Source organism: Hypomesus nipponensis, chromosome 6 (genome assembly GCF_054491055.1).
Source record: "Hypomesus nipponensis isolate SF chromosome 6, ASM5449105v1, whole genome shotgun sequence".
NCBI classification, from domain to species: Eukaryota; Metazoa; Chordata; class Actinopteri; order Osmeriformes; family Osmeridae; genus Hypomesus; species Hypomesus nipponensis.
This window is the reverse complement of record NC_140366.1, coordinates 12,475,795-12,503,326: the sequence shown is the minus strand read 5'-3', so window position 1 is coordinate 12,503,326 and position 27,532 is coordinate 12,475,795. Positions and strand designations below refer to the sequence as shown.

Here is a 27,532-nt window from a genome sequence, read left to right as displayed (position 1 = left end):
AGTGTGAGACACTTTGAAATATGTCTCGCTGGGCTTCAAGTTGCTATAGGCATGTCTGCAGTGTGTTTGTGGTTTGTGTGTGCTTGGATTTGCTCTGGAGGGGAGCGAGAAGTGGTGGTGTCCATGCTGTCCACTCCAACAAAAGTATCGCCTATAGACAAGGCACTAACATAAAAGTAATTTATTTCACTGACAGAAAAGAAAGGAAGGAACCCCTCCCCCCTTCCCTTTCCACCCCCCCACCCCCCCCCCCCCCCCCCCTCCTACTCAGCAGCTGTTCCTCTCACTTTCCGTCCTCAATGGCTTTGTTTTATTGTGTTTGGCTGGTTGGGGAACCCCCCGCCCCCCAACCAGAGAGGGAGGGGGTTTGGGCCTCCTGGAAGGTGGAGGGGTGCTGGGGGTTTTTACACCCCAGACAAGGCGAGAACAGGGAGGGAGAGAGGGGTGATGTGGACACGCAGCAAAAAGTGGCAGGGTGTCTCTTCACCTGTAACACCTGTCCATGTGTCACTGACCAACTGAAAACACGTTCCACCTTAAGATTAGAACCTTGTTTGTGAACAGACAGGGTTGTGATATGATCTGACACATACAATATTTCAGGTTGGATTTTGTGCATCAGAATTGTATTGTATTGTAAACAAGACCGTTTTCCAGTGTGTGTCATGTAAACCAGGAAAAGTCACCTCCCACGCGTGTGTGTGCCGGGGGTGATTGTGAGACTTGGTCCCTGGCGTTTGCTGGGTGTCCCAATGTTTTTCTTACTGCTCTGCTCTCCAGGTTGTTCCGGTGTTTATGGAAACAGGAACTCATGAATTCTGTTAGTGCTTAAACTGGAACTGTTACCCCCCTATTACCTCAGCTGATAACCAATGTTTGACTTTATCCGAAAATATAAACTCCATCCTGGTCTTTAAAGAAGATAAATGTAGCCCATAGTTATCCAGTTATTTTTCCCCTTTAAAGCTAAAACACACACAAACAACTGTCATTTTGGGACAAGTTTTCCAGACGAAGAAAGACAGGATAATTTTTGGGGGGGAATCAAGGACAGGAAATAAACAGGGTTTATTTGTGGCGTTGACAAATGGCCATTTCCTGTCTGGAGGAAACAGAAGCATGTAGGGAGTTAGAGCTGCAGTGGGCTGTGGTGTGGCTGTGCCAGCTGACTGCTGGAAGCTGGAATAAAGAGTCTACCCTCCAATCACTGTTGTCTGGGGCACTGAAGGTAGGAGGTAGGAAAGGGCCCAGGGGAAGGTGTGTGTGTGTGTGTGTCTGTGTGTCTGTGCACAGGCGTATGTAGGTACTGTACTGTATGTTGCTTTGTTTTTCTTGTGCCCTTAACAACGGCTGCTCCAGAGTCTAACCACTGGTCCCAAACCTGTTGGTCTGGTCCACTGTTGGTCTACAAGTTAACGTAGGTAGGCCGTCTAATCCTAACCCTAGCCCTGTTATAACTGATTCAGACTACCAGTTATTTACCAGTTAGCGGGGTGGGGTGAAGAGAGAGGAGGCCAGCTGCATGACCCACAGATTCACCCCCTATGGAGGGGGTGGTGGGGAGTGTGCAAGGGGTGATAACTGTGTTGTTTACCCCTGGGGGGCAATTTTGGGCAGCTCCCCTCTCACAGGAAATGACACAGAGGTTAGAGTGGGAGGGGGGGGGGGGGGGGGGTTGAGTTGACTGGAATGGAGTGTTTTGAATGTGTGTGTCGGCTTGAACATGATGGACTTGATAGATCCCTTTCTCTCTCTAAAACTAAGAGATGGGGAAAGAGTGAGAGAGGAAGAGGCAGCTAGAAGTAAAGGGAGGAAAGGGAGGGAGGAAAGGGAGGGAGAGAGAGGGAGAGAGAGGGAGAGAGGGAGAGAGGGAGAGAGAGGGAGAGAGAGGGAGAGAGGGAGAGAGGGAGAGAGGGAGAGAGGGGGAGGGAGGGAGGGAGGGAGGGAGGGGGAGAGAGAGGGAGAGAGAGGGAGAGAGAGGGAGAGAGGGAGGGAGGGAGGGAGGGAGGGAGAGGGGGAGAGAGGGGGAGAGAGGGGGAGGGAGAGAGAGGGAGGGAGGGAGAGGGAGGGAGAGGGAGGGAGAGGGAGGGAGAGAGATGGTATGTCGATGTAACAGGTGCCACAGTCAGATTTGAGCTATGTGACTGTGAACAATAGCTGGAGATGTGTCTGAATGCTGGCTTTTTGTCTGGCTGATGCCCTGCTCTTTGTACTGCAAGGCCCCGACAGATGTGCTCAGCGAGAGCCAGAAAGACAGAGGAGAGAGCTAGTGAGGAAGATGGTCACTGTGTGTGTGTGTGGTCACTCAGTGATGTGGCCATTGTGCCCTTGGTCCTCAGCAGATGTTGCCTGAACAATGAACTGGGTAAATGAAAGGAAGTGGCATATAAATAGCCTCTTACGTGTGTGTGCGTGTGTCGTGCACGCAGTTCCTTTGCTACAGTAATGAATGTTATCAGGAAGTTCCATGCCGTAAGTGTCTTGCAGTTACAGCATTCTAAAACAGAGCTTAAATTCCTTATAGATGACATGTCCATGCACAGTTATCAGTATTCAGAAGCTTATACCACACCTTCAGTGTTCTAGCGGGGCAGTTAGAAGCAGTTCTAGTGGGGCAGTTCGGAGATGTTTGTTCTAGTAGGGCAAGAGGGCAGTTCAGAGTAGGAGGAGGTTGATGTTTGAGTCCTCTCTAAGCACTGTGTATGTCTGGTCTTCATGAGCAGTAAAGACTGGTCAGGATCTAGCATCTAAATCACATGCTGGTAAGCTTGCAAGGAACAAAGCTAAATATAAAGCATACCCTCTTCCTCTCTCCCTCCCTCTCTCTCTCCTATTTGCCAATCTCCACCCTGCACTATCCCTGTCCACTGGTATCCAGGCCACATATAGTGCTACACACACTCACCCACATACCAACGCAAGAGCACACGCATGCCAGTTCCTAACACACGTGCACATGACCGAAATGTGCAGAATGCCAACCATGCATCCCATTACTCCCTCCCTCCCTCCCTCCCTCCCTCCCTCCCTCCCTCCCTCCCTCCCTCCCTCCCTCCCTCCCTCCCTCCCTCCCTCCCTCCCTCCCTCCCTCCCTCCCTCCCTCCCTCCCTCCCTCCCTCCCTCCCTCCCTCCCTCCCTCCCTCCCTCCCTCCCTCCCTCCCTCCCTCCCTCCCTCCCTCCCTCCCTCCCTCCCTCCCTCCCTCCCGCCAACACACATGCATACGTGCACACACTTTCTCACTCCATCTCTGTCTCTCTGTGGTTATCAGCTTATTGCACTGTCAGGGGAGGCTGCTTCAAGTGAAGGCTTCTCTTTGTTGCGATGCCAAAGTATCTGCAGGGTTTGAAACTTTTTCAGACAATTATCTCGACACGCTGCCAGGTTCAGACACCAGTGGAAGAGTAAACAAAAACACACATTTTGAAGAGGTCACATTGTTGGATCTGTTTGGGGGAACCCATTTATAATGTTGCATTGTGCAGTGGGATCTGTCTGATTCTGATCAATAACGGAGCTTTAGATCACAGTTTCTGTGACCCAGAATGGCGTTCCCTATAGTAGTCCAAGGTCCGTTCCTCCGTTGGTTAAATCTCTCTCTCTTTCTTTCTCTCTAGCTCCCTCGCTCTCTCTCTTACAGCGCTACTTGTCCTAGATCCTGAATTCTGTTACAGGACCTTAGAGACTGAGACGGGCAGGGGGGTGGCGGGGGGGCTGGGTGTTGTCATTGAAGTCACAGATGCCCTATATTATCAGCACACTTCAGCTGAAACTTAATACACATACTCAACACTACAGCAGTCCTATAGATACCAGGGGGGGGAGTGAGAGGGAATGAGGCGGAGAGAAAGAGGGAGAGACAATGATACAGGCTGTTTGTTTGTGTGTGTGAGAGAGAGAGAGAGTGAGAGCGACGGAGACAATGAGATGGCGAGAAAAACTTGATGCTTGATGTGAGAGCTCATGTCGTTAATTATTACAGAAAGAAGACAGACCTGATCCAGGTGGAAACACACCACTACAGTATAACTTCAACCAAGCCAGACCTAGACCCAGGTCTAGAAACCCATCTAGAACTAGAATCGGGCAAGATCTAGACCCAGACCTGCATAACCCACAGATAAACAGGATAGAGAAGGCTTACAACTTTCACAAGGTCTTGAAGGAACCTCGTTAAGCCCCCTTCAACGTCAGTGAGAAGGGAATCTGAAGAGCTGGGTTGATAAATGGGTGTATCCCACCAGTACTGTGCTCCACTGGGACTAGAGGTGCTGTGTTAGGGTCTTCCCCCATACTGAATTGATTTGGGGGTCCTACCCCCCTCACACACCCATCTGGGCCTGGTTAGGACTGGACTGCTGTAGAAGGATGGAGGAATGTGTGCGTGATCATGTCGATGCTTGTGCCTCTGTTTGAGTGTCACACTGCACATACTCTACTCTATACTGTAACTACATGACAATTTGTTTAGAGATATATTTACAGACTGCATGTTTTTTTAACTTGTTTTTAGTCAGGGTCTTTCAGTACATGTCTCTGTGTTGGACGTTTATATTCCTGAGAGTATTTACTGCCATTGAGTGTATGGATCTGCAGTAGTGTGTGCTGGCTTGGGTGCCTTGGCTGTGTGTCTGAAAGTGTCTTTTTAAGAGCAGGTGAGGCGTGTGTGTGTGTGGAGATAACCCCTTATTAAACACATGACTTCACACACAGCAGGCTGGTCACCCAGACAACACAATGTAGCAACAGTAGCCGAGCCGCTGGTGTTAAAATGACCGGTCCTGATTCTGGAACTAAAATGAGAGTTGGACTCTACTACTGACTACTGGTATTACTAGTAAGTCAGGAAACTTCTAGTTGTAGACCAGGTAGTGCCAATTACAGACCGGTACGTTTCTCTTCTCTGGTGCCAGACTGTCCTGGTCTATGTAGTGAGGATGAGGCAACATGCTGTGGGTAGAGTACCTGAGAGCAGTTAATCCATCTTGGGTGGAGACCTGAACAGAGTCCACAGAACAGAGGCCTGGCCCTGGCACTCTAATGGCACTGTGCCTGTCCCTTATCATCTGGCTGCCTGCGTCAAGGTATAGTGAGGATTCAGGTGTTATACAGGTTTAGTTTCCTTGGTAGCTGAAGTCAAAGGTGGCTGCTCACAAGGATGTGGATAATAACGTTTTATTTTGCAGGCGTTGGTTGTAACTGAAGCTCCGCCATGAACTCTGCTTCCCAACATATTATGTTGTGTCTGCATGTAAAGTGATTGACATTGTTGCTTTGTGTAGTCAGAGACAAGCTTTCTGCTAATTCTGGAATCCAGTTCGCTTTTTTTTGTTTTGGGGGGTAAATAAGAGCAGGGGATGAGGAATTGGAGGAGGGAAAAATGGCGATTGAGATGGGACATGGAGAGAATGAGAAATGTAAGTGAGAGAAGAAAGGAGAGTAAAGGAGAAATAAAGAACTTGAGTGAGAGAAAAGGGGGAAGAGGCAAAGGAGAGAGAGAGAGAGAGTGGAGGAGTGGGGGCGAGATAGGTTCTTTGGTACTATAAATAATGGTCCCTGTTTGAGTTGGATGGCTTTCAGAGTTGCTTTTGTCTACTGTGACATCTTAGGTTCCCTGAAGCCTGGGGCTGCGGGAGAGGGGTGGGAGGGGGGAAGGAGCTGAAAGAGGGAGCTTGGAAAGACTACTGAGGGTTGGGGAGGGGCTGGAGGAGGGCGCTTGGAAAGTTGGGATGGAGAGGTAGGGAAGAACATAAGCTTCCAGGGGACTGACTGGCATGGGGAACCTAGGGTATTAACCTAATATGAATATGAGAGAGAAGAAACCCTCTGTAGGTCAATGGGAACCTGCCAACATGCCCTTCCCGCCGACTTAAGCCTACTTTTACAAACACACACACACACCCCAGACCTCTGTTGAGCGTCTGCCGGAGTGCTTTGGCTCCTAGTTCTGAGAAGGTCTGTCTCAGTGAGAGCGGCTCTGTGGTGAAGCTGATGCCTTTACGCCTTTTTGATCAAGTAGAGCACGACAGACTGAGGGATGGATGAAATCACCAAACGCATGCCCTGCCGCTCTTAACCCAGATGGAGATGTACTATACAGTATAGAGCAAGGCCTTAGTAGTGGGAGTGTGCTGTTCTAACTGACATTTGTCCCTTAAGTGTGTGAGTGCCTCATGGTGTATGACAAACTGTAGTGTCACTCCAGGAGTGTCGACTCATTGTGCTTGATATGCTACAATGACTTTGTTACAAAGTTCACCCACTTGAATGATTAATTGGGAAAGAGGAAGCAGACACTGTGAGATGTTGAATGATGTAAGTACTTGATATGATGTTAAAGAAAATCCCTTCAAGAGAAAGATAAGAGATAGGGGTGGAGTAGGAGTTGACTTAATGAGTCTTTGGAAAATGCAGATGTGTGATGTCACTTCCTTTTTGAGTCCTTCATCTACAAACATCCGGAGCATTGGCAGGAAGAGGCGATGAGGCATTTCCTGTGAGGCTTTGGCAAGAGAGTACATGGCTAAATCACTGTGCAACATTCAGGCAGGTTGGGTTGGGTCGCTGTTGCTGTGTTCCTGTTGGATAAACCACATGTCAATCAACATCCATATTTCAAGTTTTTTTTAAATTCAGCCTGTTTGTTACACACGTTTGAAGTGGCCAACAACGTTGGGGCACAGGTCCTGGTCTTAGAACTCCCTTTGAGTGCATCAAAGTCACTAATTGCAGACTGTAGGCCATGTATTGCCTTGGTGTAAACGTACAAATCACACCCAGCTTTACAGTAGCGTCTTATCTGCTATCCGTACTTCTAGTATTACCTGGGGGGCTAGGGAGGGGCTCGGCTGGAGCCCCAGTTACCCTGCCCTGGGGTAGCGAGGAGGACTGGGAGGAGATACAATTTCACATCTGTGTCTCATGTGGCTCCATTGTTGACATAGTGGCTCCAAACAGTGATTCCCATCTGTGTCATTGTATTGAAATGCCAGTTTGAAAGTCTACCAAGCTGTGGCCATTGTCCGAGCAGGTCGTCATGCTATTAGAAGATCATGTGTTTTGTCCTCCTTATCTCTGGTGTGGGCTGCTGTGTCACACACAACACTGTGGAAGAGCGCTGTGTGGAAATGCAGGAAGACAGACTTGAGTGGGGTGTGGTGTGGGTGTTTGAGTGGGTGTTTCTGAGAGGGTTGTGGGTGTTTCTGAGTGGGTTGTGTCTGAGTGTAGAGTATTATGGTTTGTCCGTGCAAGGTTTTTTTGAGTGTGTGAGTTTAATGTGCAAGTGTTTCTGTGTGTTGAATGTGTGGTGGGGGTCTATAGGTTAAGATAACAGCAGCGTCCTCACAGAGGAAGCCTGGTCGCATAGACGACGGATGTGAATACAGACGGGTGCTGAGAACTCTGTGTGTGCAGGCACAGGAGAGAGAGCGAGAGAGGAAGCTGGAGAAAGAAAGGGAGAGAGTTGGTGTGTTGACTATACACCACACACACGTTATACACTCAACACACACTCACAAATCGTTGTGTGGTTACAGTGGCATTGCCGCATGACGACTGCATGCAAACCATTGTATTATCAGAACGATTCTTCACAGTGAAAACGAGGGATGGGAAAATGTGTTCTGACAGGACTACAATCTTGGGTGGAAAGGAACTACAGGTCCCAGGATGCTTTAGGAATCCGGAAGAGCCATTGGCTATGGCTGAGGGGACTTTCCTCTTGGTTGATAGTGCTAGGACGCAAAACAATGCTTACAATGAGTCACATTACCACATGACACAATGACCACTCTCTCCGATATGTACACACACATCTGACCCACGTACACACACCTACCTAGCACTCTCCGATGTGCACACACAGACGTGTTACATACACACACCGATACAGACACGTGTTTGTCATAAGCACATGTTACTTATAGAACATTTACCATGCTGGCCTTTATCCCGAACACTTGCAGTGTTATCCAAAAGAATCCAAAAGAGAATCTTTGCGTGATGAAGCGAGTGGTAAAAAGATGGAGGGAGAAAGGGATGAGACTGTGATCTGGTTCTGTGTCTTGGGCCGTTTGGTAATGTGACCCAGTTGTGTGTTTTTAGGGGAAGACGAGACGGCCTGTCCTTGTGTTGTCCTCTTTCTGTCTGTCTCAGTCCATCCTTCCCCCCACTATTATTTCTCTCTCTCTCTCTCTCTCTCTCTCTCTCTCTCTCTCTCTCTCTACTGTACTCTGTATCTCCCCATCCCTCCCCACCCTGCTCTATTTCTATAGAGAAAAAGCTAAAGAGGGAGGGAGATTGAGACAGAGATGGAGAGTAAGGAAGACAGAGAGTTAGAGAGACAGAGAGAGAGACAGACTCAAAGAGAGAGAGACACTCACTCAGAGACATAGAGAGAGACGCAGAGAGAGAGAGACGCAAAGAGAGAGAGACGCAGAGAGAGAGAGACGCAGAGAGAGAGAGACGCAGAGAGAGAGAGACGCAGAGAGAGAGACACGCAGAGAGAGAGACGCGCAGAGAGAGAGAGACGCAGAGAGAGAGGCAGGGGCTACTCTTGCAGCAGTAATTTCTCAGGATGTGGGCTGGCTGGACGTGCATGCTCACTCCTTTCTCCGACTCTGTTGGCTTGGCTCCGGAAGGCTCCGCTCCAATCTGCTCTTCTCAGCTGACCTCATAGAGGTGTGGACCTGTCCTGCAGCCACCACTAGCACAGCTAAGCCTACAACTCCGTTCATGTGTGTGTTTCTGTACCTGCATATGTGCGTGTGTGTGTGTGTGTGTGTCTAAAGAACTTTTTGATGTTCTGGGGATGGAAATAACCACTGAGAGGATTCTAGGATATCAGCGTTGGAGAGACTGCTAGGTGCGGGAATGGTCTCCAAGGTGAGAGAGAACTTATGTCTTTGTATATGTCGTTTTAAGTCTTAAAAAGTGAAGTGAAAGTGAAACATACAGATACAGTATCTGTAAGATTGTGTCTGTAAACGGGGATGGACTTATACAGCATACTATAGATGTAACAGCAACTATGGAAATGAACAATACGATTCTTCAACTTCAGTATTCTAAATTGGTGCCTGCAGTAAAGAAACAAATTTAAATGAGACCACTTCAACTTCCTAACTCTCTTTCCCAACACGGTAATGTCCAGGCTGTGTTGTGTGGGATTGTACTATGTGGAACTCCCAGATTTTCATATGAACATAACCATAGTGGCTGTTCCTGCTGTGCTCCACCAACCACATTATTACTCTGCCAGGGGGTCAATTTAGCGTGAAGCTAATGGCCACCTTGGCCCTCTTCTCCGACCAGGTAGTAGACTATCTCTGCCAGCCTCTCTGTGCCAGGTCACGCAAAACACACAGGCATCAGTTACATTACAAGTATTTAAAAGTAACATTGGGTGTGTATGTGGGACAATGTACAGTACACTGTACTTACGTTTTAATGGTGTTTCTAGTGTTTTCCTGTAGACATGACGTAGAGAAAATATAGGCTTTCTGCTTTCAAACTGCTACCTGTGTTTCTGCTGAAATTCATAGATGGTGTTTAGTTTGAAGTGTAAAGCGATGAGTTTAGTTTTACTTCACAAAAAAAACTAAACTAACTATCTAAACTAACTAAGTTGTGTGGGAGTGAGGAGGGAATGGAGTGTGATGCAGATTTAGGTCTTTATTGAGGTTGATGTTATCAATATCACCATCTCTGACACCAGGATCTCAGACACGACCTCACCTCTAAATACCAGGTGTGTGTGCATGTGTGTTAATGTGGCTGTGGGTGTGTGTGTGTGGGGGGGGGGGTGGATGAGTGTGTCCTGTCCCTATTGTGCAAAAGCTAACTGGAGCACCCAGCTAACTGCGTCACAGAGGGAGACAGAGAGTGAGAGAGGGAAAGAGGGAGAGGAAAGAAGAAGAAGAAGAAGAAGAAGAAGAGAGGAAAGGAGTCAAAGACAACGTGCTGGAGTGGTTTGTAACTGGACTATGAATATCTGTGATTGGTTGGATCTGTTACGTAATAAGAGAACATAGTGTTATCGTTTACATACTGTGCTTGGTCACTGTAGTTTCATAAGCATTAATGTAGGTTACCAAGTGACTTTCACAATGAAGTGTTTGGAGGGATCCTCTCGTCCTGTTGTGTGTTTGTAGGAGCAGAGGTGGAAGACCTCCCCCTGCCTCCCCCTCTTTGTTCCTGCTGAACCCTTGTCCTGCATTTTAATCTGAGGCCAAACACAGCTTCCTTCGAAAGTCCCCCCACCACACACACACACACACACCCTCGTCCTGTAAACACAAATGTAGTCATCCCAGCCTCCTCTCATTTGTCCGAAACTGATCCTCTCACCCCTTTTCCCTGTCTCACTCCCCCCCCCTCTCACTCCCCCCCTCTCTCACTCCCCCCCCCCTCTCTCTCTCTCTCTCTCTCTCTCTCTCTCTCTCTCTCTCTCTCTCTCTCTCTCTCTCTCTCTCTCTCTCTCTCTCTCTCTCTCTCTCTCTCTCTCACTCCCCCCCTCTCTCTCTCTCACTCCCCCCTCTCTCTCTCTCACTCCCCCCCTCTCTCTCTCTCACTCCCCCCCTCTCTCTCTCTCTCTCTCTCACACTCACACTCACACTCACACACACACACACCTTCCCGCCTTTTTTTTCTCTTACCCCCCCATCTTTATTGTAATTTGCAGGGTCCATTAAGATGGTGTGTCTGACAGGAATACCAAATGCACCTTGTTTGCCATGGCCACAGAGTTGTAAACAACTGTTGACAGTACTGTAGTTGGCTGTTTCAGTTCATAGATTCCATGTTGTTGTCGTTGTTGTTGTTTAGTCTGGACTGAGCCCGTCCTCGTTGTCCTGTCTCCAGACCTTTCCCAGGGATCCCTGCTCTTATGTAAGCCTTAATTACGGCGACAGAATTCTGGCGGTCCGAACTCCCGACATTCCTGAAGCTGGTCTGACTGCTGAAAGATCCTCAGCTCCCAGAACACTGGGAGCCCAGAGCCAAATACACACATCAATTAAAGAGAAGTCATTGATGTTGCAGTCACTATTCTGATCTGATCCGTTAGTTTTACTGGGGGTGAGACTACTTAAGTACACCCCAGGTTTGATGTGAAAATGGTGGCTGACCTGGATATGAAACATGTCTAATGGAACATGGCCTGTGTGTTAGAATGTTGAGCTGCTATCAGGAAGTAAATAGATGACGTGGTCTGATGCTCCAGGTGGCTGGCAGGCCTGGATGGGTTAGGTTGATTTGATCTAGGGTAGAGAATACCCTCCATGGCTTAACAGAGAAGAATCTAATCGGAAGCTCTGATTTAAAATCACAATTCTGGTGAACATGTAAATGGTTTGACTGTGGGGTTGGGTGTTTACTGTATGAGGAACAATGGCTAAACTGGGCTGTGACGTGTCATTTGTTGATGCTTGTAGTGCCTGAGGAATGTGGACCAGTTGTTTTCCAGAGTGAGTTGGAGCAGTAGATCTACTGGTGATCCATTTAACGTCTGACAGATCATAGCAGGTTCACTCAGGGGGGGGGAGCACTGTAAATACATGACCTCCCCCTGTTATTTGTCTGTTGGAAACATTAAAGGATTCGCCCCCGTTTCCCCACCCTGTCCCACCCCCAAACGAGGTTGCCATGGAAACACTCCACTCTCTTTGTGATCGTCACAGCTGGGAAAACGAGGGAGCTGTCAGTGTGTCTGAGGGAGAGATTTGGTCAGCGACACACACAAACACACACAAACTCACATACAAACTGTGTGCCCACTGTAATAACAAGCACCAAATCAACAGTCCCTCTGTTGCCTCCTGGTTCAGGGACATATGCTCAAGCACAGAGGGGAGTGCGTTTTGACACATACGTTGACACACTCACACACACTCATATATAATCACACACACTTACATACACTTATAAATGAGCACACTAACACACACTAACGTTCTCCAAATGTTTTCAAGTGGCTGTACTTATTGAGTTGCACTTTAGGATGTGTGAAAACAGCTCAAATTGAGTGAGTGTGTCTGTTAAAGGACAGGAGATGGGTACACTGTTTGTTCTGCCTGAACTCAACCAGGAGGGGACTTTATTGACACTCTCTACCTCTCTCTCCATTTCTCTTTCATTTTCTCTCTTTCTTTCCCTCCCCTTCTCCTCTGACTTTGGGATGAGTGCCGGATTGTTACGATAGAGACCACAGCCCAGTGGCCCGATCATCTTAGCAACCCCACAGGACCCTCAAGTCTCTCGCACTATGCGTGTGTGTGTGTGTGGTTAGAGGTGCTTAGCATCTTGTTGACCTGTTCCAGCCTTTTGCTAGCCTTGAGATGGATCAAAGTCCTATTCTCACTTCGGTCCACCGAATGAAAGAATGAAATGGGAAAGCAAGGGAAAGGGATGTAGTGGTCATTTTGCCCACATTGTTCAAGGAAATTACCTATAACTGTGGGTGAGAGAGAGAGAGATCAAGGGAATACATTATGTATCAGAGCAGGGTATGGGTTGGGGGGAGGGTAGGTGCTTAACAAGGGTGGCTCATTATGAGATGAGGGATGGGGGGTAGCAGTAGGGGTGAGTGGAGGGGGATGTGTGTGTGTGTGTGTGATGGAGGGGGGGCATATTTGGGGTTAAGGTGGAGGTGTGTGTGTGTGTGTGTGTAAGCGCCAGACAGTGTTTGGGGTTAAGGTGGAGGTGTGTGTGTGTGTGTGTAAGCGCCGGACAGTGTTTGGGGTTAGGGTGGAAGTTGTGTGTGTGTTTTTTTTGTGTGTTTGTAAGCAGGGGCAGTGTTTGGGGTTAAGGTGGAAGTTGTGTGTGTGTTTTTTTTGTGTGTTTGTGTTTGTAAGCAGGGGCAGTGTTTGGGGTTAAGGTGGAGGCCAGGGGGTCTTCATGGGTCGCTGGACCCTCAGTCCTCAAAGGGTCAGGCTGCTGGAACAGTCAGACAACAGGCTGCTCTGGACTGTGTGTGTGTATGTGTATGTTTGGCGTGCTGACCAGTGAAGGGGTCACTAATAAATAGTTACCAGGGTATGTGTGTGTGTGCGTTTACTGGACGATTAGGGAGGGAGATTATTATTATTATTATTGAATGATCAATAAATTGGGGGAGAACCCAATGGAACTCAAGTTTTTCTTCTGTGGTGGTGGGCAACTAGCAAACTGTCTCTCTCTTTCTCCCTCTCTATCTCTAACACACTTGTCCCGCTACCCAACCTTTCTCTGGCCTGGAAAGGAGCTTGACACAATAGACACTGGTGGTAGTGGTGGTGGTGGGGGGGGACGAGGGTGGAGGTGGCCTTTTGTTTGTGTCGGCTCTCAGCTATTGATCCTGGGTAACCCTCCCACTATACGGTGTGTGTGTGTGTGTGTATGTTCTGTAAAGCTATGCACTAACAGCAGTGGTTCAGTGCCTGCTGTGCTTTTGCACAGTGTGATTGCATGCAGACAAATGTACACCGTCAGACAGACGCACACACACACACACACATGCAGTGTGTCTCTTTGCACACGTGTGGGCAGACTTCAGAGTTCCAGGGAAGTTTGGAAGGACACAGAAGTGAGGAGGAAGATAAAAGGAGAAATGAGAAAGAGGGAAAGAAAGAAAGAAGGAGAAAGAAAGAGAGACTTTGGAACTCTCAGCTCCTTGTAATTTGCTGTGGGAGAGAGAGGGGAGGAGCCAGGGGGAGGGGAATGCCCAGGAGGGAGAGAGCAGAGGCCATTCCCTCTGACACACACACAGTTTTAGAGAGAGAGAAATAGTGTTAGAAAGAGGGAGGGAGAGACAGAGAAGGGGGGCCAGTCTGAGTGACAGAGAGACAGAGAGCTTAGTGAAAGAAAAAGACTTACTCCCAGCAAGCCAGCAAGCCAGCAAGACAGACAGACAGACAGACAGACAGACAGACAGACAGACAGGCAGACAGACAGACAGGCAGACAGACAGACAGACAGACAGACAGACAGACAGACAGGCAGACAGGCAGACAGGCAGACAGGCAGACTGAGAGAGCAAGGCATAGAGAGAAAGGAGAGCATGAAACTAGGGGTCAGTTCTACCAGCTGCCCCAGGAACACAAGCGCGTGCGTTCTTGAGTAAGAAAGATCTACAGTGTGTGTGTGCATGTAGGAGCGACTTACGGCGTGTGCGTTGGTTGGGAGACAAGCAGAAAACGCGTATGCCTGGAGAAGGGCTTGCGTAGGACAGAGAAAATGTGAGGAGGTTTTATGGGAATACTTCAGCTTTTGGAATATCGGAGTATCCTTCTCCTGGTGGACATGTCATCTTGTCCTGGACTCCGGTTGTCTTAGAAAAACCCTCTCTGTCTCTCTTCGGTCTCCTGGTTTGGGGGCCCTGAAGTCACTGGCTGATTCCGTTTGAAGGACTGCCAAGTCACAATGCCTACAGGTAAACTGGTCACAAATGTCTGTTCTGTAGGTTTAATCTCTGGCTGTCAACTGTAATCTGAACAGGTATGATTTGTTTCTGTTTAGGTAGCATTTTTCACCAGTGTTAGTTGATATGAGGGATTTCAATTCCGTTCTCTGTCTCTTTATGAAGGTTTGGTCTGGTTGAATCCTACTACACTTCTGGAGAGAGTTTATGAAGTTTGATTAACAAGAGGTGCATCATTGCAGTACAGTTTTGTTCATATTTGAGAACTGAAACTATTATATTCAAGGATGTCTTGTTTTCTCTTATCGTATCTGTAAGAGGATGGCTGGACCTGGTCATGTGTTTGGCTGATATGAATACTCAGTTTCAGTTTGTACACTGGTTGCCTGGGGGTCTTGGCATGGCTGTGACTGTCTGGGGAGAAGATCACCTCAAGTTACTCTATTTACCAGAGTAAGCCTACTTGGTTAACACAAATGAATGACTTAGAGCTTGTGTGCATGCATGTTTTGTATTGTTTGTGTGTGTGTGTGTTTTTGTAAAGCATTCCCTGTAGTGCAGTGTGTGTGTATGTGTGTTTCTATTGTGGGTCCTCAGTGTCATAGTCGGGGCCTGTTTGTTTTCTCACAGCTTGAGTTGTTGCTTCAATTCCAGCTCGGGCAGTTATGGTGCATTTTTTCTGCATTGATTGCCGTATTTTTGGGAACTTTACAGTCACTGAATTGTCTTTGTAGAAATAAAATCTTCTTGATTCAAATAGTAATTGAATAATCAAAATTCATACATTGCTTGGGATAATGGCATCTACCATGAAATGACTAAAATATAAAGTTACGTTTACTCACAGTACATGAATGAGACTCCACTGTTTCATTATCAAATGATTGCATTTTCTCTGAGGAAGTGGAATTTGAAGTTCTAGTTACCGACTCAACTAATTGCTCATCTGTTAGTGTCAGTAGTATGTGTGTGTGTGTGTGCGTGTGCGCGTCGGTTTCCTCTCACGGGCTGTCTGTTTGATGGAGTGCTGCTGGGTGAGTGCTGAGATGCCATCCTGCAGCCTGTGACCCACATTGGGGCCTCGGGGAGGGAAGGAGGGGCATCGGGGAGATGGGGGGGGGGGCATAGAGGAGTGAAGGTGGGTGGTTGCAGAAGGGGGGGGGGGGGGGAATGGGGCATGGTGAAGTTGGGGGTGTATAATTACTGTTTAGAGGCACTATGGACAATACCAGCCTGCATTTCTACCCTGGGCCAGCTCTGGGACATCGGCCCCCCCGGAGAGGTGTGGGGGGGGGGGGTAAGATAGACAGAAGGGAGGCTCTTTGGTTTGGGATGAATTTCCTAACCACTGCAGAACACAGAAGAAGGAGAAGGATAGAAAATGCTGAGGAATGCTGAGACAGGGTGGTTTTGGAGAGGGAGGAGTGATGGCGAGCAGACACCAGACCAGCTCAGGTGTGGCCGTGAGTGGAGTGGCTCAAACCCGTATCAGTCTGAGAATGAGGCCAGTGTGTCACTCTGGGAGGGAGAGGAGGAGGAGGAGTGGTGAAGGAGGGGGGGGAGGGGTTTAGGAGGGAGGGGGGCAGAGGTCGCTGGGTGTTTCTGGGGTGTGTGTGTGCGTGTGTCCGAAAATAGGGGCGTGAGTGTGTGGGGGTTATTTTTCCCACAGTACCAAACTCCTGTAGATCACCCTCTCTGCTCTCTCGCTCTCTCTCTCGCTCTTTCTCTCTCTCTCTCCGCTCTCTCCTTAACCCTCCCCCTCTCTGTGCTAAACACACTCTACTAACACCATGGGAAACACACACCTCAGAGTGGCCATATCACTTCTGGGGGGTGTAAATCTCTGTGTTAAGGCCATCGCTGTGAGATTTTCTTGTGTGTGTGTTTCTTCTCTGATGAAGTTCACTGTGTGCTGCTTTTCTGCAATAGAGATAATGAGTTGACCTGTTTTCTGTCCCAGAACTATCCAGTTCAGAAGCAGTACCAGAGCCCATGAGGCCCAGAGAACGTCTCAGATCTCCTCTGGACAGGCCGGTCGTCATGTCCTCACATTGAAACACTATCATGCGATTGTTACAGCGTGTGTAGCTTATGCTGAGCCAAAGCATTAACTATGGAATGCTTCCTTTTACTCTCTGTCTCTGTTTCTCTCTCAACATCTGCTCAGTCACGCATGGTCCATGCAGGTCTTTGTTCGTCTGGGGATCTTTGCTCTGAGGTTTCCTCCTCCTCCGACGACAACGACGACGACACTGGGCTGTAGTGGGAAATCTTGAGGGACTGTCTAAGGTCTTAGAAACACAGGCCTGATATTCTCTTGGAGCTATCAGGCACAGAGAAACTACGAGGACATGTGGTTTTATCTAGAACAGGAAAATTACACCCAGGCTTTGAACAGTTTACAGTGTTGTCAACATCAACTGGATAAAATATGCATCCCTCTGTTGTGCTCTTTCGGTCTCTCTCATCTCTCTCCTCTTCATGTCTTTGTTTCCCTCTGTCTCTCTTTCGGCAGTCTGATCTCTATCTGATTCAATCATGTCTGACGCTGTTGCCGTGCTGTTGCCAAGGCGGAAGGTAAGATGGGCAGTAACCCCTAGAAACGCCCTGGCCTGTGACTGATACTCAGCGTGTCTCTCTCTTTCACACACAGACCCAGAAACACACCAAGTTGTTTTTAAAACGTTGACCATCTCCTTATGTTGATGACCTGTCCATTGCCCTGTAGAGTCCTGCTCTGAAACCAGGTCACGTACACCAATGAAACATGGGCAGGAAACGCTGTGGTATCAAGGCCCTGTATGTTGACAGTGATGAGTTGTATACAGTGTTCTCCTGTGTGGGAAACACTGAACACTCAGAAGTAAACAAGCTTGATGGAATTCAAGTTTTCTAGTTTTTTTTTTATTTTATTGTCAGGTGCACAGAACAACACAAGGTCAGACTGGGCACTGAACTGTTTGGGACAAGACAGCGCAAGCAACCTGGCATAATATAACATATAAGTACTTCTAGGACAGCACAGAGGGATGGACGGTAGCCATAACAGTCATCAGACACCTGCTCACGTGAGAAAACATTTGGAAGTGATGCAGGAACGGAAACTCTTGTGTTTTGTATGCAGGATGACGTGTCAGTTCAACGTAAAGAAGGCTTTTAAGACGATGTGTTTTTCTTCCTTAGCATCAGTACTTGTATTGGTTGATTTGTGATAGCTGATATATTTTCGGTCTTGGTCACATTTGGATGTGTCCCATCACTGTGGAATGCTCTGGTAAGTGGGGAAAAAAGGGAGAATATTTAAGAAGGGGGGAAGAAAGTGAGGAAGAGGAGGAAGGAGGGAGGGATAGAGAGAGGCCTAGCTCACAGAGCCGTCTATTGTCCAGAGCTGAATCAGATGATGTCATGTTTGAGAGAAACTCTCAGTAGCAGGGCTCAGAAATGAGCTTTAGAGTAAGAGCAACCCCCTTCCTCTCTTTGTCTAATTTTCTCACTTGCTCTCTCACTCTCTTTTTCTCTCTCTCCTCTCTCTCTCTTTCTCTCTCTCTCATCATTTCCTTTCCGTCCCCCCCCCCCACACACACACACACACCTTCACTTGAAGTCTGGTCCTCTTTTCATCCCTCTGAACTTTACTCATCTGATGGTTGAACCATTTAATTTTGGAGCTCTTTGTATGAGTTTTATTTTGGCGGGCAACGTGTGTGTGTGTCTAGGCTGGGGGGGGGGGGGGGAGTAGTGATAGAGCCTTTGTGTGCTGTGAGATCTGATGGATGAAAGCTGACTCAGGCTGTATTGTGATCCAGAAGAGAGGGAGGAGGAGAGAGAGAAAGAGAGAGAGAGAGAGAGGGGGGGTGGGGGGGAGAAAGAGAAAAAGACACTGCAGCAGCTGCTCTATTCAAATCACAGAGAGACCGGCACTTGTCTCTCTCCTCTGGGTCTTCTGTTTACCCATTAGTCTTACACAGCTGACTTGGGGTTTATTATGGCCCATGAAGTCATACCAGTGATTTACAGAGCTGACATGACATTCCATTAACATACTGCAAAACAACCTTATAAAACAGTTATTAGGTACTTATAAAGTAGGTGTTAAGCAGTTGTAGGGTAGTTAGAACAGGTATAGAGCAGGTATAGAGAATAACTAGACCAGGTGTAGTGCATGTAGAGCAGTCACAGTGGCCATAGAGGACTGCACTTTAAAGTACTTATAAATCAGTTACAAAGAGGTTGTGAAGAAGCAGTTTTAAAACCGTCATTGGACCATAAGTGAGCCTTCATAAGGCACTGTTTAAACCATCTGGTCATGTGCTCTGTTTGGCACCTGGTCCAGGAAGTGGTTTGTTGACCACTTCAGAATGAAGTGCACTTCAGGACACCATAAAGTGTGTGTGACTGAAGTGGACTTGAGGGATATGAGTCATTAAGTCAGGCTAGACTGACCAGGTAGCTCCGACAGGAGTATTTTTTCCTTATAGACCTTTTAAAGGCAGAGCTTTTGAACTACATTTGCTTGTTAACTAGTAAAATAGCGCTTAATTAATCCCAGAGGGCAAATGGCACTGTTGCAGCAGCACAAGTAACAATAACACTGAATTGGAAACAAAAATACTGAATTCAATGAACATTATAAATCAACAGTATACAGTAGTGCAAACAGTGAACATCATTATTTAGGTAAAGCATCTCCTTATGACTGAATTTGATCAGAAGATATACAGTCATCAAACTTTAGGGAAAGCAGCTGGAGAAGACCGACTGTTCAGTGATACTAGACAGGTGGCCCTTCGCTTGTCTGTAGTTAGCATGCTTCAAAGGTTACACATGACAGGCTAGCAAGTTAACTGAGACCAGACCCCAAACCCAGACACAGTCTCTCCCTTAGACTCGCAGTCTATCCTGCTCTACTGCTCTGCTCTGCTCTGCTCTGCTCTGCTATACTCCTGCTGCTCTGCTCTGCTCTGCTCTGCTCCGCTGCCATGCGTTGCTTTGCTCTGTCCTGTCCTGTTCTGGCAGGAAATGTTAGAGCTCACAACCCAACTAATACTCTTCTCTAATCCTTAAATACATGCACACAGTTTCTCCCTATTTCACACACACTCCCACACATGCACACACACACACACACACACACACTCACACACACCCTTACACACTGATGCAAAGGAGAAACTGTAGAAACCCAGAGGCTCAAGGTGGTAATTACAGATCACTTACACAGATCAGGTTGTCCTTAATCTGGGTTGAGGGTAACCCAGCCCACCCCAACTCCCAACACACTCCTCACACACCCCAAATGTGTGTGTGTGTGTGTGTTTGGATGAATATTAGTGTGTGTGTAGGTTTATTTGCTCAGAAAATAGGCTGGGCGTGTCCCAAACAAGAAGCTTGTAGGCGCAGAGGAGAGGCTGGGCAAACACAAGTTTGAAAAAATCTTTCAATCTCTTGTTTGGGTTTCGCTCCAAACACCAAACTGAAAGCCATGATTTCTCTGTGCATGCACTTCTTGACTCACAGTGTGTGAGTAACCTAATGACTGTAATGGGTAGAGGGACATCCAGTAAACCCAATCCAGTAAATCCATTGGCTCCGTCGGCCCTATCTGAGGGGTGATAAATCAAATGGATTTAAGTTAAACACACATACACACATACCTACACACACCCACACCCACACTCCCACTCTGATAGAGCCTTCTACTCAGCCTTAATCTCTCTCACACACACACACACACACACACACACAGAGCACATTACATTGGAGCAGCAGACAGACAGGCTGGAAGGTAGGTTCCGAATGGAGGGAGGGTAACATGTTCTGAATGTTTAGCGAGACTCTGCCTCCTTTCTAAACAAATGCAGGAAGTGTTTTTGCTGCAGCTAACGACATGGAAGAATATGTCATCCGTCCATCTGTACGTTCATCCAAGCTTCATTGATGTGTGTGTGTGTCTTGAGCTCCTGTGGGCAGTGAGTGTGTACAGTGAGTGTGTATGTCTAGCTGCTGTGCCCATGCCCCAGAGGTCAGAGTTGTTTTGGTCGCTGGCTATTCTCTCTCCCTGATTTGAGGATTGTTATAATGTAGGTCACTCTGGGAACAGTAAACATTGGAAGGTGTCCAGATCCCTGAGAGCGTCTCCCCCCCCCCCCCTTAAACACACACACTCTAACCCCTATACACACGCACATACACACACACCTCCACAGAGATCCACTTACCCCTATAAACACACACAAGTGCACAAACTGTGGACCTGTATGGCTTCATTTCCTGTCAAGACTGCCTGATTCATTTGATGAATTGAGAAAAATGTCAACCTGTCCCAACTTAGAGATCCTACTTAGAAATGTACCTCCAGGCCCTACAGGTAAGTTAAGAGACTGAACATGTGTCAGGATTCTTTCCGCATGTTAGCGGAGGTCACGTTGAACATGCTTGAGGGCGTGGCCACGCTGCTACCAGATCACACAGGTCTGGATAGGCAGCAGGTCACGGAGTCGAGCGCCACAGGAGTGGGTCTGGATGTCAGAGTTGCTGAAACAGCAGATCGGTACCTGGTGTTGTTTACCTGTATGAGAAGGACTGGCCTCTCTACCTGAAACACTGGGCCTCTTTAGCTCTCTCTCTCTCGTACTGTAACTGTTTTGTAGCTTTCTTTCTTTAATTGCTCCTTCTCCTTCTCTCATCAAAGCTGTCTTTCTTCCAAGAACAGTTACTGGTTCAACGCCAGAAATAGAGAGGAAAAAAAACGGTTAACGGTTGAGAACGAGAACGAGACCCTGCTTGTGTGGTTTCACCTCAACGGACCTGTGTGTGTGTGTGTGTAACGGATCTTTCCACAGTTGTGTTGGCACCAGTCTGTCGCCAAAAAGACCACCGCAGTCATTTGACACACACACACACACACCAGAAAAAGGACTGCCATTCATGGCCCCAGAGAGGGAATATTCTCACCATTACACCGTTAATCTGGTATTTAAACCCCCCTCCTTCTGTCTCTGTGACTACTTCTCCCTTTTGTCTATCTTTCTCTCTCTCTCTCTCCTTCTCTCTCTTTCTCTCATGGTTTGTTCTGTTCTCCTCTCTTTCTCTCACTCCAGCTATCCTGAAAATGACTATAATCTACACATACTGCCTGTGTGTGTGTGTGAGACAGTGTGCTTGTTTACTGGGTTGCTTTGGGGAGTTGAGATCATGAATGTGTTTGGTCTTGGAGGCTGGCCTCCACAGTGTTGCTCTTGTTCGTTTCGACGTTTCAGTCAGCCTGTGGTCTGGCTGGCCTCAGAGCCGGAGGCCGGAACAGACCTCCACTGTGAGGACATGAAGGAGATTCAGAGATGCTTCGCATGCTGTGGTGGTGCACTGATCAGTCTCAGTCCAAAGCTTTCATCCCTAACACTATGTTCCTACTGGCACTTAGTAGAACTAAGCCTTTAGACACAAGACCACATATGTTTCTTTCCTGATAATTATAGCTTCATAACATCTCTCTCTCTCTCTTTCTCTAGACGACTTTAACTTTCTTCCGGATGTCCTCCCGCCTCTGCCGGAGATTCCGGACTCTGTGTCGGTCCTGAGCACCGCTGACACTCCGGGACGACTCCGCCACCCGCACGTCCGCCACACACCCCTGCGCTACTACTCCGCCCACAGCATGGACTCCGCCCCCGACAGCACCGCCGAGCGGCCAATCAGCTATGGCTCCACCTCCTCCTCCGCCTCCTCCAGGGACAGCCACTGCTCATTGGGCAGCCGCTCCGCCCTCAGCCCCGCCCCTCACTGTCTCCCTGCGACCGAGCGGGATTCCGGGGCGATCCAGTTGGAGCTGGTACCAACCCGCCAGCTTGAATGTGGGGATGAGGAAGAGAGGAGGGAGGGAAGGATGGAGACTGGGAGAGGGCAGGGCCGGCCGGGAAGTGTTCTGACCCCGACGGCCCAGTCGAACCCGGGGGTGAACACAGAGGGAGGGGAGAGCAGCGGTTCTGGGTCGGGGCCCGCGGTGCGATATGTAGACCGCGTGGTTCAGGAGATTCTGGACACGGAGAGAACCTACGTCCAGGATCTGCGTAGCATCGTACAGGTGAGCCACACAGTACCAGCACAGTATTCAAACAGTACCAATGCAGTATTGGGTAATGTAGTTCCCAAGACAGTACCAACTTGTTATTGAGACAATCGATCATGAAGACAGCACTAATAATGCTGTGATAACAGCATGGTATCCAGTAATATCAGCATGGTATGTTAGGAGGATGTAAAGGGAGGAGCAAGTTAAGGAACAGAAGCAGCTGGAGGAGGAGCAGGATAGGGGAGAACAAGAGAAGGTAGTGGTGGGGGGGGAGGGAGGACTGGGGTAGATTTGGATCCATGCCCAATTTTCATTCTCCATATCCTACTCAGTGTCACTTCCTCTACAGGGGTTCTGAAGTGATGAGGGTCATGATGTATGGTGTGGGTGTGTGTTTGTGGTGTGGGTGGCTTGTGTAAGAGCTGTTGTCACTAAGGAAATGGAGGGCAGGAAGAAGAGAAGGTAGGAGAATGTAGAAGAGGTATAAAGGTGACGTTAAGGATGGGATGTTTAAGCGTAATAGGGGGTTGTGAAACAGCTGGGAAACACAATACTTCTTTATGCCTCTGTGATGCCAATGTCTTCCCTTTATCAATTTCTCCCTCCCTCCCTCCCTCCTTAAACCAGGAAAGGGAGAGCAATCTAGAAGAGAGCTTTAGAGCCATGATAACGATGTCTAATGTAGGTTAGACAAACACAGGCCAGAGCACTTACCTTAACTTTGCTTTTGCTGCTGGAAGACCACCCTAACTACCCAAGACCCCTTATCAGATCACACAGAAAACACACTCACACATATCCACACACACAAATATACACACCTCAAATCCTTCCACCCAAGCTTCAGACAAGAACCACCATTAATAATCTAAAACAAAATAATGTTAGTATTTTCTTTAAGAAAAATACTTTATTCACTTGTTTTCTGTGAGATTTCTCCATTAACACTGTTTTTGCTCCATCTGTCAGCAACCTAGAGAAGCTAGAGTTAGAGAAGCTAGTTCCGTTCAGTGGGTCTTTGCGTCCGGGTACGTATTAAGCAGCAGAGAACGCAGTCATTAAAACCTCTGTTTACTGCACTCCCATGTGCCCTGCATGAACCTTAGTATCCATGTCCTCTGTAATTCTACCCATAGGACATTGCCTGTTTCAGAGGAAGGAGGCGTGAAGGCCCAAACACAAATATTTACCCAGACTACTGTGGGCTCACCTGTGCTCAATCTGTCAGCAACAGAGGGGTGGCCTGCATTCACCATGTATGGGGGGGGGGGTGTATGTGTGTGTGAATACATAGCTCTTATATATAGTTACCTTTAGTGTGTGTGTGAGTATACCTATTATGTGTGTGTGAGTGTTTGTTGGAACAAATCTCTGGTGTGTATGTGTGTTTGGAAAACATTGCTCTTTGTATATTAGTGTATGTGTGTGTTTGTGTTAGTGTATAACTTCTTACTATAGTATTTGTTTGAACACTGATTGCTCCTTCTTGACGGGATCACTGTTCTTAATGGGCCTAATCAGTGTTCTACAAACAAACCCCTCAGATAAACCTGATTCTACCACACACACACCTAAACCCCCCGACCTGGATCCCAGGTTGTTTGACATGATCAGGAATGTGGGCTTAGATTTTAGGGAGTCTTAGAGCCAGGGGGCTGGAGGGCCAGGGGGGCTCTGAAGCCTGGGGGGCCTAGGGGACTGGAGGGCTTGGTGGGGGGGCTGGAGGGCTGGAGGGCTTGGTGGGGGGACTGGAGGGCTTGGTGGGGGGGCTGGAGGGCTGGAGGGCTTGGTGGGGGGACTGGAGGGCTGGAGGGCTTGGTGGGGGGACTGGAGGGCTGGAGGGCTTGGTGGGGGGACTGGAGGGCTTGGTGGGGGGGCTGGAGGGCTGGAGGGCCTGGAGGGCTTGGGGCCGAAGAGGCTGGTAGGCCTTTACAGATTTCAGCTATGCTCTGACCAAATTCAGAGGCAACGTGTGTGTGTGTGTGTGTGTGTTGTGAACAGCTGGTTGCTGAGTGGGTGGGTCAGGAGTGGTCAGCTCTCTGACCCCTAGCTAACAACCCAAACCTTACACCTGAACCCTGACCCCCACCGTGACTCCAAACCCAACACTGAACTCTACCCCTAGGCCTGCATTCTAACCCTGCCGCTGTCCTAAACCTCCTCTTTTTATTATGAACCCCTACCCCAAGTCTAGCCTTTCACCTCGAAATCCACCTTTATGTATCCCCTTACCCCATAATCTGTCATCCCCCCTGTATGACAATAGTGGTTCAGTCTAGAGCTTTAGAGCCCCCCCCCCTCCATCATGTTGGTTGAGTCTGTCTCTCCCCCTAAGAAGGATGACCTCACCACTCAGTCTGATCTGATGGCCAGGGTGGGGCACACTCAACAGGGTAGGAGTGGAAACAAGGCTGTGTGTGTTGGAGAGCAGACTCCAGCCATACTGTCCCTCTCAGCTCACTGCTGATAGGATTTCCCTTCTTTGATGTGGACCCCCACTGATCTCCTTCCTTCCCTCCATCTCTCTCTCCCTCCTTCTCTCTCTCCCTCCTTCTCTCTCTCTCTCTCTGTAGGACTACCTAGAGTGCATCAGTAATCAGTCTCGTCTGGCCCTCAGTGCCGAAGATAAAGTCTCGCTATTCGGGAACATCCAGGAAATCTACCATTTCAACAGGTATATACACACACAGCTGACGTCACTCAAGCATTACCTTGACATAAGGAGAGTAACAAGTAAGAAGTCTGATAGAAAATCAGTCCAAGAAAAGTCAGAATGACATCATGCTTTAGCCATGCAACAATGGCCACACCAGTCCCCCTGTTCAACCATACAAACTAGGAAAATGTGAACGCTCAAACACAAAGAAAGAGACCTCTTATTTCAATACATGGAAGTATGTTGTGTGCTTCTGTGTGACGTTCTACATGAATGGTTCAGAAGGAAGATTAGGTGGGAGAGATTCCTTATTGCTGGGACCAAATCAGCAGACTGACCTTTGATGTGCGTATCTTTCTCTGTGTGTGCGTTTTCAGAGACCTGCTTCATGACCTGGAGAAGTGTAATGCAGACCCTGTGGCCATCGCAGAGTGCTTCGTAGCCAAGGTAAGAGATTACACGCGCGCACACACACACCCATACACAAGCATGTTGAGACATGAATGAACAGCTGTGAACTATAAACGCACATACACACACACACCCAGGCATTCAGTAAAGAACTAGCCTTAACTGTATAATTACTAACTTCTAAGAAAATGTATAGTGTATCGGGAACTACATGTTGACACTGAAGTCTGAACAGTGTCGATGATGGAGGAGAGAAGGAGAGAAGACAGAGGAGATGGAGGAGGGAGGTGGGGAGCATTTTTCGATAACTATTTTAGGTTTTCCCCGTTTCTGTGGCTCAGTCAGTGTGTTCTACAAAGCAAGTTCTATCCCATGATAACTCTCTGCATTCCAACACTTCCTGTAAACCACCACTCTTACTGATGCTTCAGCTACACCCTGCGGAGCAAGCTGTGTGTGTTTCCTTGTTTGTGTATGTTTGTGTGTGTGTCTGTGTCGTACATCCAGCATAGCAGTCGGGCCAGACACGACAACACCACCACAACTAATCCTGTCTCCCAGGCAGCCTGCTGTGTGTTTACACAGAAGCTGTTGTTAAAACGCTCATTCAGCTGTTTAGAACCACTCCACAGGGCTTTCTGGGTAATTAGCTGACACCCACATGCATACGAGCTCATCATGAACGCTGTTGTTTCAGACTCCAGCTGCAGGAGGTTTCATAAGAAGGCTGCAGAGAAAATCAAGCTTGTATGGAAAACCTGAGGGTCATGATCTTGTTTTCAACCAATCAGAGTCTTTGTTTGTGTGACTGATAGGCTAGATAAGCTAATGGACCCAATTAGAAGCACTGATGACTGGCGATAAGTTAAACTGCAGTAGACCAGTTGCCCTGGTAATGATTGACGTGGTCTTAGTTAAGTTTACTTTGCGGTCAGGCAAAGTTTACCCTTATCCTGACTAAGATAGCACACATGCACTTAACCTGCCCTGATACACATGGTGTGATTAGTCATACCTGGCTAGACCTGCAGCCATTTAATTTAGTTACACAGATGGCTGCTAGCTATTGGATATCAAAGCTTTTAAAGATGGTAGCTACAGTAGGTGTGTTTAGGAAAATTCCATCATCATTGCAAGGTGCACTTGTGCACAATTGCGTGGGTGTGTGCATGCAGTGCTTGTGTGTGGTTTGGTCATAAACTGGTGTTTGGTAAGTGGCCAGCACACATACTGGAAACGTCTGGTCATCACATGCAAACTGCACCCAAGAGGAGTATGTGTGTGAGAGTGAGAAAGTGAGACAGGGGTTTGTCTCAAGGAGCCAGAAGGCCAAGTATCTCTTAGTCATGGTCAGTCAGTGTCGTAAAAACAAACACTGAAGAAACTCTTTCAACTGATATTGTATCCACTCAACTGACGCACGCGTACACAGCAGACAAAAACCAACCTCAACTCTGCAAAGCACTTAAACGAGAGAGGAAAAAATATAAAAGATTGTTAATCATTCTCCCCCTATCTCTCCCTCTCTTTCTCGCCTTCCTCAGTCTCCCCTCGCCCTCCTCCCTCTCTTCCTATACTCCCTCCCTATCTTTCCCTTCCCACTATCCTGCTCCCTCTCTCGCTCCTCCCTCCCTCTCTCTCCCCGGATAATTGGCCATCTATTCTGATGTTCTCTAAACCCAGCCAAAGTGCTGAGTCAGTCTTGGAACCTTTTATACCTGCTGACGAGGCAGGAGAGAACAATTATAAAGAAATCACAACATTTTATCGCCTAGCCCAGGGAGACATTCTCCTGCTTCAGCATTTAACGGCTCATTGAACCACCTGGACCTGACCGCCTCTGGTGCAGTCAGGACCTCCAGTGCTGTCTGCTCCGGACAGGACAGGACAGTACAGGGCTCAGGGCTGTCACTGCCCACCTGAACCGTTAATCTATTTTGACGTGACATCAGCTTGGCCTGTGAAGGACTGCCCTATCCACACCTGTCTGTCCAGTGCACCAGT

At 48.0% G+C, this 27,532-nt stretch overlaps 1 protein-coding gene across 7 annotated transcripts in view; it reads left to right on the top strand.

Moving 5' to 3' along the window:
- The first annotated feature begins 8,728 nt into the window (after positions 1-8,728).
- LOC146287130 (pleckstrin homology domain-containing family G member 1) overlaps positions 8,729-27,532 on the top strand; it is a 31,637-nt gene continuing 12,833 nt past the window's right edge. Inside the window, exons 1-7 of one of the 7 annotated variants that reach the window (XM_084700092.1) lie at positions 13,770-14,405; positions 14,559-14,621; positions 14,758-14,846; positions 16,354-16,970; positions 21,902-22,473; positions 25,035-25,135; positions 25,495-25,564. In XM_084700092.1, the coding sequence (XP_084556218.1) occupies positions 22,048-22,473; positions 25,035-25,135; positions 25,495-25,564 (597 nt within the window). In that variant the 5' untranslated portion in view covers positions 13,770-14,405; positions 14,559-14,621; positions 14,758-14,846; positions 16,354-16,970; positions 21,902-22,047. Of the gene's footprint in view, positions 8,882-13,768; positions 14,406-14,558; positions 14,622-14,662; positions 14,847-16,353; positions 16,971-17,330; positions 17,462-21,901; positions 22,474-25,034; positions 25,136-25,494; positions 25,565-27,532 lie in introns of those variants that run through there. The other 6 variants (XM_084700093.1, XM_084700095.1, XM_084700094.1 and 3 more) reach the window with 6 other exon arrangements.